At 40.0% G+C, this 14,294-nt stretch overlaps 1 protein-coding gene across 1 annotated transcript in view; it reads left to right on the plus strand.

The window, feature by feature from the left end:
* PHACTR2 (phosphatase and actin regulator 2) overlaps positions 1–14,294 on the plus strand; it is a gene marked incomplete at its 3' end in the record, with an annotated part of 141,846 nt that overhangs the window by 101,943 nt on the left and 25,609 nt on the right. Inside the window, exons 3-4 of the mRNA XM_081998537.1 lie at positions 1,548–1,628; positions 4,582–4,740. Of these exons, the coding sequence (XP_081854663.1) occupies positions 1,548–1,628; positions 4,582–4,740 (240 nt within the window). The remainder of the gene's footprint in view (positions 1–1,547; positions 1,629–4,581; positions 4,741–14,294) is intronic.

The raw sequence follows: 14,294 nt of genomic DNA on the forward strand, positions 1-14,294 counted from the left end.
GCATTCATGAGCCGTCGATCTCACAGGCGTGGGTAGCTTGAGCTGGGCCGGTCAAAATAGTTACTGCCCACAGTTCTTCTGCCAGGAGTCGGTGCTTTTTTGGCAGGGAAGTGCATCCCACGTGGAGCATTAGCTGAATGCTCACACTTTGCGGTGTGAGAAATAAACCTGGTGCTGTAAATTTGAGAAGCGCAAAACCTGCTTCATTTTTTGTTCAACCATCCCCTTCCCTGGCAGAGAAGGGGAGTGGGAAGCTGCGAGCAGTGGTGCCTTCAGGCATCTGAGTTCAGCCGGCCTGGCTGCAAGTCAGTGGCCGGGGTTACCTGCTGCGGAGAGAGGGATTTATCAGCTGCTATGTGTGGAACGTAGATTTCTCAGAAGTGCTTAAACTGCCTCTCTCCATGTCTTCAGAGGAGCTGTCGCTTCACCGTATGGCTGTTCATTCCAGCTGGGCTCGTGCAAGTGGGATTGACAATGCTTCTTGCAGCATTTAATCTGCATACAGCAATTAGACTGGCCCTAGAGAGTAATTGGATTACCGGAGTGTTTGAATTAGTTGATGAGATAAACAACCCTATCCCATAGCGTTAATAGGATGAAGTCTAGCATGGCTGAAGCTTTGCCACATGCCCTCAGCTTGAGCTCCAAACATCACTTGGGTTTTGATGTCCATGTGTAAACAGAATCAGGATGGGAGATTAATTTATCCTAACAGCGAAGACAGGATTTTACAAGTGATACTCTCATTTTATGGGCTGTGCACCATGGTTCCATGGATCATTACAATGGCCTCCCAGATCACTGACCAAAACTGTATTGGTTTGGCAGTGGGGGAGTTATTCTATTTTGCCATCTGTAAATGCTTTCCCCTATAAAACTTTTTAGCATTTTTCCCATGGGAGATGAAGCATTTTAATTATTATGTTTATGTCACAGTCTTTTTTTGTATGTTGTATGCTGCTCTTTTTTAACTTAAAAACCAGGATGCTGCTTTTTTTTTTTCATGAAAGCCAACCAGCCTGGATGAGGATGTTATTCCTTTCTAGAAGAAAACTTTCTAGCTTCTGTTTAAGGTTATTTTTTTCTTTTAAAAGAGTTTGCATGTCATCAAGGCTACCCTGTGAGTTGCTTGCTCTGAGCAGGATTTGTCTCTCCCAAATCAAAACATCTACAAAGCAGGTGGACGTATCTCCAGCTGAGCTAGTCACCCCAGTCAATGGTAAAGAGGTGATTTTACGTATTACATGCCTATGCTAGGATGAGTTCAGTTTCACTCTGGAAGCGCCTTTTTCCATTGACTGTAAAGGAAGCCTCACAGAGGCTCGCCCAGCTGAAGGCATTGGGTCAGATGAATCCCCCCTTCTGTGCCTGAAACTGTGGGAGAATATTTTCAGAGAACGTCCATGGAAACCCAGACCAATTCTCCTGCAGAATCAGAGGAAACAAGATTTCTCAGGGTTTCTTTAAAATAAAAATCTTTTTCTACATTTTTTGCAGGCATCAGCAGTATGAGAATAAATCTATTCTTAACTGTGCTTTTTCTTTAGTGTTGGAAAGGAAGATTTCGACAAGACAAAGCAGAGAGGAGCTGATAAGAAGGGGAGTGCTGAAGGAAATGCCCGAGCAAGGTGATAACACATTACCTAGAATTTAGCTCCTAAGTGCTAAACATGGGTGATAAAGGCACTATTGCATTGTTTCCATGTAGAATAAATAGGAATAAGGAGACAAAGCTGAGGAGTGTCAGAAGTAATTTGGGCCAGTTGACAAAAAAATAAAGTTGGAGTTGAGAGATTTGTGTTCTATAACTGCTCCTACCGTAGGTACACCACCTGACTTCTGGCCATACCCTTAAGTATTTTGGTGCTCGCTGTAAATAGTGTGACTCCTCTGGTTCCTACTTAATGTTTGACAGAATTTTTTTAAGTTAGTGATTAACCTTTTTTTTTTGAAGCAAGTGGAGTGTAAGATGAGAAAAGTTGGCTGAAAAATTGGAGGCTTTGGGACCCCCCCCTTCTCCCCCCCCCAAACAAATCGGTAACATCCATTTCAGGTATGAAAAAGTACCAGTGCTTGGGATCATACAGATCCCACCACTGTCACACAGACCACATTCATAAATGGCACAAACATAAAACTGGGGGGAAGACACCACTTGTTTCCAAATGCCATAGGGTTTAGTAACTGATATTAACCAGAATTTCTGTTTCAAAAAGCATGAGTAAACCATGGTTAACACCACTGACTGTGTCTAGTTGGTATTCTAATATTCTTGATCTTCTATATATCTAGATCAAATAAGAGTCAAGTGAGTAAAATAATTTTCTGTAGCTTAAAATTAAACCATTCATCATTTTGTCAAGGAGTCTAAGAACTCCATGATTTCCAAATATTTTTCTCCTAGCTATTGTGTTACTTTGCCTGAGCTGAAGAATCAGGAAAACATCAATGTGTACGGTTAGTATCGTACCCATTGATACTTAGAAGTAAAGGGCTTGTTTGTTGACATGTGACATCACTTGTCTTTACAATGCTTTGCTAATTACCAGGCTATGGCATTCAGCATAGCTGGCTTCTGAACTTGTCTCTGCCACTGTCTTTGACTTAAAACAAGAAATGCAAACTGTCCATGCCTCAAATTGTCCTCTGTGAATTTGTTATGTTTTTTTGCTACATGCTTTACTGGGGAGCTACGTGACTTTGTCCATTGATGGTTGTAAATTGCATTTAAACTGCTGGGACAGTTAATGAAATGTGTTAACATTTCAGATTGGTTACAGTCTGAATATAAATACTATCATTTGCGCTAAAAGTGTCTGTGCTTTGGTCATCAGTGTCCTTGACCCTCTATTCCACTTTTAAAAGGGGATGGGACTTTGAATCCTTTACAGAGATTGAGCAAAGCAAGAAAAGGATGTAAAGATGAACAATTTTCTCCCCTTCCTTCCATCTTAAGAAGGCCATCAGTCTGGTCCATGTTACCTTCATCATGTTGTGCTTCCTGTCTGATGAAAATTACAGTTTTTAAGGAGCAGTTTGAAAGAATACAGGATCGGTTTGAAGGTGCTAAAAAAGAGATACAGAAAAGACAGTGGTTAAGCAAGTGTGAAGGTAATTAGAAGGAATGACTATGGAGATGAAAGCGAGATGGGGAAATTACATGGAGTCTTGAAATCTGAGAGGTAAGAAATGTGAAGAAGTGACTGTCTCACATGGGATGGAGAATAAAGAAGTGACAAGTGCCACTTGGAAGCAGGTGGTGTTTGCAGAACCGTGACATGGATAAGAGGTGGGAATGCCACATGTGGAGGCACAGAGGAAAGAACGGATTTATGAACACCTGGAAGAAAGGAGCTGAAAAAACTGAATGTTGCAGTAAGGTAAGAAGGAAGCCTTGTGCAACTGTCAGCTATAGTGAATGAGACAAAGTTAAGAAGGCAACTTAGTTGAACACCACATCAAGTTGAAGTCAGTGTGTGGGTGAGAATGAAACCATCAGCTTAACCCATGGAGCAGCCCAAGGTGGTAAGAGAGAGGCTGCATAATTGTTTTGAAAGCAGGGAACTGCCAAACATCCAGGTCTGATAGCACACAGCAAGGAAGAGGAAGAGGAGAGTGGAATTACCACAATTAATGAAGAAACACTGGAGGGAGCAGAAGACATGCCAGGTGGATTTGCATAATTTTTGGATGGACAGCAAGAGAATCCTATAGAAGCAAAGCAGTCATCTACGTGAACTGCACATGGGCTGTGAGCAATGTAAGGATAACAAGCCTTAGAAATTACCAGAGAAGAAAATCAGCATGAAAAAATGCATGAAACAGAGAACAGAAATCGGTAAATAAGGGAAGAGCTAAAGCTGTAAGCCAGCAAGAGTATGTAGCATTTTTCAGGAATATAGAGACAAATACGGAAGAGAAAGAAGTTTTTTTAAGTGTTAAAAAAGAACTTGTAGCTGAGATACTTCGGGTAAGTGAGTAAAATATCATCAGAGCTGGGAAAGAATTTGACTTGCAGAATTTAATAATGGTATGATACATGACACAGGAAGATCTCACTTTGGTTTTTAAGACTGGATGATGACTTTGTGACCATTTTTATTCATTAACTGGGCACACATATTCTGAGAACTTCTGTCTCAATTCCTGGCTGATTTACCTACTGGGATGCACCACAGTAGTCCTGCAGCTCTGCCCCCTAATTGTTCAGACTTGGCACCTGTTGGAACACATTGCAGCTCCACTGTGGTCCATGCACACCTTTTTTTGCTGTGTAAACCAAGGTGCAGGGAGGAAGAGAACGAGATGCTAATGTGTACAGACACGAAGCTGGACCTGAAAACCCACATGACCTTCCAGGCCCACTACTGCAGAGGTGTCCACCCAAAGAACATGGAAGCCTGTAGAGTTCCTTTACAGCGTTAACTTTTCAGAGCAGATCTGCAGCCTGATGTTTCACATTTCAGTAAGTCTTTCTGCTTTGCTTCCATGGAAACTTGAAAACAGAGGGATACTGTGTGTTGTTAATTGGTGCTAAGGAAGCAGTTAAACTCAACAATAGCTTTTTAATTTTCATTTCAGATGGTGATGTAACAGTAAGTTTTGAAACTTCAAATGGACACACCATAGCCATTGGTGAAGAAACCATACAGGAAGAAAATGTGGTAAAAGCTAGTGGAGATAATGATACTTTATCAGAGAAAGCATCGGCATTGGAAGGAAAAAAAGAAGATCAAAAAGGTAAATAAACACATACTTCACAAAATGTTTTTCGCCTGCTTAATACATTAACATGTTCTTCCATTAGCACAAATAGATGCTGTGAGTTCTGTTCTGCCACAAGGTTACCAGCAGAACCTGCCGAGAAGGTAAGACTTATGAAACATCAGTATCTCGTCACTGGTAGGCATGCCTTTTACTGTGGATATGATCAGGTCATAAAGAGAAGCATGGTCCTAGCATGAAAACGTGTGCAGGGATATTCGATTTCTAAATTCAGTGTGAGCTTTTCCTTGTAGCCATGGGCAAGCTTTGGTTTCAGGTTTTCCTTTTGTGAAAGAAGACACTAAGTGTATATGCATCACCTTGCAATATTGTTGTAGAAGTGGCTCATGGGTTGAAAGTTCAAAAGTGTTTAAGCCACTTAAAAACCATTGTTTCATGTATCGTTTTGAAAGTAACTTCAGCAACTTAATGCTATTGGTTTTCATTGAATCTTAAACACTAGGCAGTGCAACTCTTCAGAAATATTCAAGGGACTATATCAATACTGCAAAGTGAACCTAGGTCATTTATGGAAAATGTACGTTATGACTGTAGGGTTTTCTGTAGATGAATTGCAGTAAATACTGCTAAATATTTAGCAGTCCCAAAGTCCATATTAATTTTGTTACCTTTACTCAGATCTACCTTGGTAACAAAAGTTTCACTGAGTAAGAAAAAAGTAAAGATTAATGCGGAATGACAGGATTTGGACCAGTTTTATTTTCTTTCTCTAGCCTCTTGAATAATACACCACTTCTTTTCCCTGTCAAAAAGTGTTCTTAAATACTATTGCATTTGTTGGATTTTCCTAGAGGAAAGAACAAGGATACAAAAGATCAGGAACTTCACAGTTGGCTGTTAGACTGAGCAGCCTTTCCAGTGTCTTCTAGTAACCTCTACCTAGTGATGAATGAGCCTCCAGAGGTTAAGAGGGTCAGTTTGGCTAACACAAAAATTTGAATTCTTCTCTGAGCTATGTAAATTACTTGACTATGTAAAAAGTGGCTGGATGTCCAAGGAGAACCGCCTTTCTTATGAGATTTCGAGTACTTCCTGTCTCCCAGCAAGATAGAAATACAAGATTAGCCTTTTTCATGCAATTTAAATACATCTATCTTTTGGTGCCAACTAGAATCAGATGTGTATTGGATCAGGGGAAAAGAGTTATAAAAGACGTGGAAAACTCCTTTAAAATGGTTCAGGTTAACTTTAGGGTGAGATCAGACCGCTTACTAGTTTATGCATCCCTAAATACAGCCTTTTGGAAATGTCAGGTCTTGGAATTTTTCCTAAGGTGCAAGGATTTTTAGAACTACACATTTCTAACTATATTGGAATCCCCTCTAGCTGACTTTGCAGAATGTAGAACTCCAGTGAAGCAGGAAAGGTTCGATATCTATTTCAAACACATTATTACATTCTGCACTCCCTATATATTGTGATGACCTTACAAGGAGAAATTAAAAATTACTGCTGTACAGGAGTAGACTCGGTACAGAAGAATATATAGCTATCACTCCAGTCCCTCTCAGAAAGTGAAGTCTATTTGGAGGAGGGAGAAGGAAAACAGAAAGTGAGCAAACTTGGTACTCTATGCTTCATAGAATGTCAATATGACCCATAGAAGATGCAAAACACTTCAAAGTATACCTTCCTCTTACATCTAAACATGAAGTTATTCTACGCATAAGCATCTTGAGTCCCCTGAAAAGGAACAAGATAGATGTAATACAGAGGAATAGTCTGCCCTGAAAAGGTGTTAATAATCAATTCCACAATCAGCAATGGTGTTACACAGTGCAAATCCAGTACAACTCACTGGATAGTCGTCGTGAATACACTTCAGTTACTCTTTACTTTATAGCACATTAAGCAAGAAGGTGAGCCAGTCTTTTGAACTCAGTGGAAGAGTAAGGCCCACTGCATCTCACAGATGCATCTCACCTGACAGATTAATCCTCAGTAATTTTTTTATGGCAGATGCCATAGGTATGCATTACACCCACACCCACTGTCAGAGTGAGGAATTGACAACCGCAGCGCAAAGGTTTGCTAATGCTCACAGAGCATCAAAATCAGAGCTGAAGCAGACATACCTAGCTCACTGTCTTCTGCTCAGACCATAAAACATGCTGGTGTATCAGATCACAACCCTCCGTCATGAGAACTGAGGCAGGTGGAGTGAATACTAGCTGGCAGTCAGGGAGTAATGGATGCAAAGAATTCATCTTTAGTGAGGCTAATGTTAGGTTTTTGAGAGTCATGAACTCTTATGTATAAATATAAATTATGTATTAAATAAGTTATATACACTTTCCATGTTTACAAGACCTGAAGGCAGGATTAATTCCTGCTGTTTAGTAGCACAGTGTGCTGCAGTTCCAACTTCAGCGAATCAAAAAGTTCCAAAAAATGCATCTCAGCCCCTGAAAGTTGTGAGGTTATTTTAAAATGCTTCCTTGAAAGGGTGGTGGTCTTTACTCACTCTTTGGTTCAGGTGGGTCTTGAAAATGGCCTTCTCGTATAAATAGGATAATGACTGCTGGAGCTGGAAGCTGAAAAAGAACAAGCGATGCAGTCACATTGTGATGATATGGTGAGAGTTGGCAGCAACTCAACAAAGGTAGAATGTGGAATGTGTTAGGAGTTAAAAGAAGTTAAAGGAAAAAAGTTGTTTCAGCATCAGCCACAGAAGTACAGTATCAACAAGGGTAAACGATAGGCTCAGCCATTGCTCACACAATGTAAAAATGAGTGCAGCAGAAATGAGTGAAGAAGACAACCCCTGAAAGCTGTTCCCGGTGCTGCTGGGCAGTTCCATAAACCATATGCCCATCTGCTGCCTGTCAGCTCACAGGTGCCTTTTGTATGTGGTAAAAAAATTCCCTTTGGCAATTTAATAGTGTAAGTGTTACTGTTTGTAGTAATGATGAAATGTCAGTCATCTAAGCAGGTGTTTGAAAGGAAATTTCTTCTTTATGGCACGATAATAAGAAGCTGGTGACAGTCTTACATGAAACAGGTAATTTATGGATAAAGCTTTGCAGATGAGAAATCTTTTTCCTACATCATTTATTCACATTATATTTGTACTGTGTTGACTTCTGAATTCTTCTGTTTTGTTTTGTTTTGACTAAGAGAAGTCGCTAGCATCTTTTGCAGAAAATAAAGAGCTAAGCCGTAGCCATTGTCTGTGAGCACCCTGGGAGGGATACAGAGCAGCAAGCAGACAGGCAGCATGTCAAAGTACACCCTTGTTGTCTGGGCAGCAGACCAGACTGTACCGTCGTGACAGGGCTCCTGGCCTGTGGCGCTTGTCTGCAGTAGCCCTGGCAGACCCCAGTGTTCCAGGCTCCAGGTGGGCTATGAGGATTGCAAAGGGGATCCAAGGAGTCTCCCTGCCTCCTGCCCCCTACAGCAGTGTTGGAGAAGACCAAAAGCCACATCAGTAGAATAGGTGTCAAAATAATTGTCGCTGTTTGCCTCCCTAGGTATAGTGACATAGCATGCTGATGCAGCATGTGCTGCACATTGTAAAACCTCCTGGTGCTGTATCAGAGCTGCTTCTCTCCTTTCCACCCTCCCAGGATGTCTCTGACACACAGATGTACCAAAGAACCCTGAATTTGTATCTGAGTTCAGTTTGTAAACTTAGGTCTTACTCATTTTTATGATAGCAAGCTGTCTTTTCATTATTCTGGTAGATACTTCCACATTTCATTGTTAGCTTGGGCTTGAAGAAGTGAAAGGCTCAGTAACCATTAGCAAGATACTGCCTGGAAAAAAGTAATAACAAGTTTCATTTTGCGTACCATCAGTCAGGCATGTGAGATACTGCTCTGATAAATAATAGCATTGCAGGAAGCCAGAGCTCTGTTGCGGGTGTTGTGGGTGACATGGAGCATAAGCTTCTGAAATGTTCCTATGCATTTATAGCAGACTGATCCTCTCAGGTTTTCGCATGTCCTTCAGTGAAGGTAATAATTTGTAGTCCCGTTTCCAAATTAATTCATAGGATACATGCACATAATGTGTTTTCCCCCCAGAGATAACTCTAATCTGAGAGCTGGCAAGGGTTCCAGGTCTTAGTATGTTGGGTTCAGAGGTTCCTTCCTCTGTACTATGTCTGCTCTCCCTTAAGTCTGCCATTAAATTTCATCTTTTCTTTGTCTCATGGGTAACCAAAAAGAAGGTTGGAGGCACAAGCTCTGGTCTTACGAGCATGCATCATTGCTGACCAACACTTTAGTTTGTCTACCAAGGAATGTTCTTCATAGTCAAATTTTCTAGGTTCCTTTTCTCAGAGGTCTTTGCTTTATTTCCCCAAAGTGGAACAAAACCTGTTGAATATAAGATAGTAACCCTCATCTTCCAGGGTCTCAGACAAGAGGCTGCTTTCTCTCAGAAGGCTAATCCTGCAAACCACTCACTGTGAGAGACAAGGCAGACTTTGTTCCCTCTTGTGTGCCTACCTGGCTTCCTACACTCCTGAGCTCTGTAGATTATCAATATAAGCACCATACATTAAAGTTGTTTGGGGTTTTTTTTTGTTTGGGGTTTTTTTTTGCCTGACTCCCAAGAATCTCTCACTCCAACTGAGTTATTTGCTGGCTAAAACCAGCAAATAACTTCTAAGAATAGTATATCTTCGATTCATCACCTGAACTATGTAAATGAGGCTGAATCCAAATCTTCTTAAAAGGAAGGTTACTGTAGATAAAGCTGTATTTGGGCACAGCCTGTCCACTAAATCAGCCAGGCTGGCTCGTACCAGTAGGTTGACGTGAGAAGCACGGGCTTTCACCCACAAAAGTTGAGTGGCAGAGGAAAGCTCCTGATTTGTAAAGCTGCTATTTTTTGTTTTCTTTTATAGGAAAGATATCCTAATGTGGCTCCAGAAATAGATGTGATTTTAATGAACTAACCATTGAATTATTTGAGCATACCTATACAGAAAGTATAAGAGAATGTAGAAGCCTACATGCCTTTCAATTTCCAAGTCTCCCATAGACTAAGAAATGGTAAAAGTATGCAGCTGACAGTGAAGATGTTTTAGGTATTCTGTCTTGATTTAACAGGTTGCTTTTTACACAGAAGTTGGACAGTTAGCAATGTAAAATGACACTCAGTGGTTTTTTTTGCTTTTTTATCTTGGAACCAATGCAAAATATCTGAACGTGGTTGCTTTAAGTCAGATGTTACACCTGTGCCTTTCTCTCCTCTCCTGCTTTCTATACTGTCTCTGTTACAAGACCTCTTGCACATGGTGCTGTTGAAATCATAGAGTAAGATCTGGAAGTCTGCAGATGTACAGATCTGCTCATCCATCTTCAAGAAAGATGAATTTGAAACTGCAGAGAGCGCTGTGCAGAGCATTGTGAGACAACTGTTCTTGTTCAGCCTAGCAAAACGGAGCCTGAGAGAGCCTGAGTGCATTTGATGAATGCGACAAATTGGTATATAGCCAGGAGAGAGCATGGCTAAAGGACAATGCTGGCACAAGTAGGACGGAATAAACTGTGGCTTGAAATACATTTTGACTGGAAATTAAAGGATGCTTTCTAATAATTAGAATGGGTCTTTTCTTGAACAGAATTTTAGTAGCCATAGCAGGAATAAAAAATGGAGCTGGTGAAATCTGAAGTTTATGAAAGGATTTGTATGATTTGACCACCTGCATCAGCACAGTCAATGGGTCAAAAAAAGAGACAAAAGACACCTTTTCTTGCCCTGTGTCCCATGTTTCTGAATGACAGCTTCCTGGGTTTTGATTAATCAAAACATAGCTCTCTGCATAGGCTGGAAAGGAAACTCATGATTCTCAAAACTCTTACTGAGTTTCATTTTGCAGGGAGTCATCCTGCAAAAGGCAACAAGTCGTACATTATTTCCAACTTCCATTTTACACAATGTTACTCCACTGAGTTGTGCTTGCCTTCCAGGAGATGAGTGCTTTGCATGCTTGTGCCGCAGCACTACTATTTTCCATGAGCTAGTGTCATGTCACTGCTCTAGCTCTAGAAACAAAAATACCAGTACTGTAAGACAAAATCCTGGTGTAGAAAAGCTTTGGCGTTCAGTTCCTTACAAGGTCACAAAAGAAAAAATCTTTGTATTATGAAACCCAGTCACATATGGCTTCTGAAACTATGCCCAGGATTTTCATATTGGTCCAGAGTTTGCAAAAGGTCCCACATTTATCTTCTGAAATAAGGCATCTGATTTTCCAGTGCATATGGCACACTGGCATCTCTCTGAAAGTCTTTGAGACTTGATGAGTCCCCACAAGAGCTGTTGTATACTGAGTACTGTGTAATCCTGACTATCATTTAGGTGTTTACATGAGAACATAAATTTCTTAAGAGTCTGGCCCCAATCACAATTTCTGGGAACAAGAAACTCTGGTCTCAAAGTGAGCTTTCTTGAAAATCTGGCCTTTGGAAAATTTATTCTAAACATAAACATATTATTGATCCAAATGCTTAACGAGACATTAACATTTGCTTTGCTTTCCTATTTAAAGGGTAATTTATAGGTGGATTGCTTTTACAGCAGATGTCTTGATCAAGGCAGCAGTGAATAAAAGATATTCCTATCTGATGGTCTTTTGGAGGCTTTTTGTTAAAAGGTCAGTTTGTGAGGAACAGATGTCTACATTAAGAAAAACAGCAGCAACAAAAATACATTGCAACTGATACTGCATTATCTGGGGGATTGACTTGAACAGACAGATGTGTCTGATTCAGATACCTCCTTGTTTTGGCAAAAGATGCAAAAGAAGGAGCAGGCTTGAAGACCAAGGATCCATGTTCAAGCAGAATCATGTTACAGAGGTACAATTACAGCATAATTGTATCTCAAGCCATTTATAGACATCAGACCATCCCTGTCACTGTTCAAGATCAAGCCACTGTTGCTGTTATTAGCTATTTGTATTACTACGGTACTTGTGTATATACCAGGAATTTATTGCAGTGTCTTACATAAATGCAGAAAACCAGAAAAAAGGTTCCAATGGACTTGCAGTAAAAGAGAGGACACTGTGGTTAGGCACTGAAAAACAAGAGGGGACCAGACCAGGATAACAAGCACAATGCCAGCAGCCTAAAACTTGTCAGCTTTTGCATCACAACAGAGAGGAATTTGAGGGAGGACAGTCAGTGAATGTTCACAAAGCCTGATGGGCATCAGAGGAAAAGCAATGAAAAGCACCTGCTTCAAAACTTGACTTGTTGCTGGCAAAAGCTGGTATAAGGGACTGGCCAGGTAGGAACTGGAAATCTGTATCTCAAGACCAAATGAGAAACAATAGTTTGTGCAAGATCAGATTGACACTGAGGGCAGTCAAGTTTATACCTGATGAGATAAAAAAGATGAAGCTAACAAAGATAAAAACGGCAAAGCTAGTAAGACACCAAAAGGGACAGTATGGTCAAAGACAATCATCTTCACCACAGCTTTTCTCATGGATATGAGCAAAAAGAAGATTCGTTGGTCAAGGCCAAGAAAAGGGCATGTACATGATCAAGGGGCAGTCAAGACTTGATGAGAGCTGTAACTATCTGAGCAGGTAGAATGCTGCTGTGCAGAAAGTGTCTGCCAGTCTTTGGTATGATGTACATAATGGTATGGAAAGAGCTGTCCTAGATAAAGATGATATCCCGGTGATGGCAAGGTATTTCAGTTAAAATCAATGTTATATAAATTGCCAATTTTAATCACAACTTGAAGTCTGCAAGCAAGAACTTTGATGTGAATGAACTGCTCCAGTTCTGGTTTTCATTTATAGTTTTTAGTTATTTTTCTAAAGGAAATTTGAATTGTAAGTTGGTTGCCACTAAGATGTGTTTATTTGCAACTAAGTGAAGCTTTAGTCTTGTATTTTTTTTTCCTGAACCGGAAGGTAAATTCTGTAATACATCATTTAGTCAGTTATAAAGTTTAATGTAGGTTGGCTGAGATTCTAAATAATTGCACTGTATTACTTTAGAATGTGGTGAATGTGTATTTCTTTTTACTAGGTTATCGTTCTCTTTTTAATATTTTCTCTATTAATATGACCGGAAAACACAGTAATGGTGTGTAACTACCCAAGTTTTAAATTCTCTCTTATTAATAAATAAAATTTTAGCATGCTGGACCCATAAGTAAAAGGTATATCAAAGAATTGTTTACACTTAAAATTCTTTCTGATCATCATGTCCTTCAAGATCTACAAAATACAAAATCCTGTCTTCTCTTGACATGTTTGTTATTAATGGAATTAACATTTTAAAATATCCTGCTTTTTCAGAATTAAATCAGTTTTTCAACTTTGAATGAAGGTAGGTAGAATTTCATAAGGAGATGCTTTTTGCTATAAAAGAGGAGAGCAGAATGTAACAAATATGTATGTTTGTTTCTTCTTCCAAAGTCTTTCTCCAGTCCAAAGTTCTTTCTCTGGAAAACAAGAGGCAGTACAAGAACCTGTGCTCAAAAGAATCTGTTTGAAAGCTGTAAATGGTTGTTATGCAATCGTTCTTGCAAAACGTTAGCAAAAATGTATTAGTCTATAATGGGCTGGAAGTACAGGAGGCAGACACTGGACACTTAATTCCTTCACTTTATGAAGAGACATATGTGTGCATCTTGCTTTTAATAACTGCAGGTGATGCATTAGGTTCATGTTAACAAGCCTCAAGCTAGAGGTGGAAAAGTCTTTGTTTCAGAGATGAAGAATGTCATTGTTGTCCAACACATTCTTTGTTTTTCATCTACTAATCTTACAATGAAAAGGTGCTGCTTATCTCTTGGGAATCTTCTACATGGGAAGGAAGAGAGCAGGGAATGGACAGGAGATCTAGGAACGGCCATTTAATGTGTGTAAGAGTGAGGCTCTAATAGGAACACACTGCAAGAAATGAATAGTTTTCCTCTCGAGTGATAAAAAAGACTGTTAGAAGTCCTTGCAATATTTGCTTGGCTCCTTACTTCCCCAACCACTGGAGTTGTTAGTAACATGCAAATAACGCCTATATGGTTGTGATGGTATGCTCTTGCTTTTATAATATCCTTTTCCTGGAAGGTTTGGGAAGGCTATCTTGAGGCCAAATGGGCACAGAGTTAGTGTCATTGAATAGATAAAGATTCCCATCTGGGAACTTTAGTCTTAAAACCATAGTGATTATGTTGCAAAATTTTATGTTGACTATACATGGCTTATCTACATTAATATTACAGTTGGCATTAGGCATGCACTTTTGAAGTGAATTTCCTGGTCATCCCCACTTACCCTTCCTTGGTTTGCAGAGCACACAAGCCAGGTTTCTTTTGGATGAAACTAAGCCAAAAGATGCATTCAGAAACTTGTGCTCCCACCGCTACTGGGCATGCAGTCTACAGAACTAGCCTGAAGCTAGTCCAAAGTCAAGTCTCCTGAAATGCACATTGTGGACTTTGGGTCCTCAGTGCTACCTCTTTTGCTCTACAGAGCCATTCCTATTGCATGACACAATGTAGATACAGTCCAAACTCCTGTTGACTAAGGAACT

This window comes from Phaethon aethereus (assembly GCF_964289735.1).
Source record: "Phaethon aethereus genome assembly, chromosome: 3".
Classification (NCBI taxonomy): Eukaryota; Metazoa; Chordata; class Aves; order Phaethontiformes; family Phaethontidae; genus Phaethon; species Phaethon aethereus.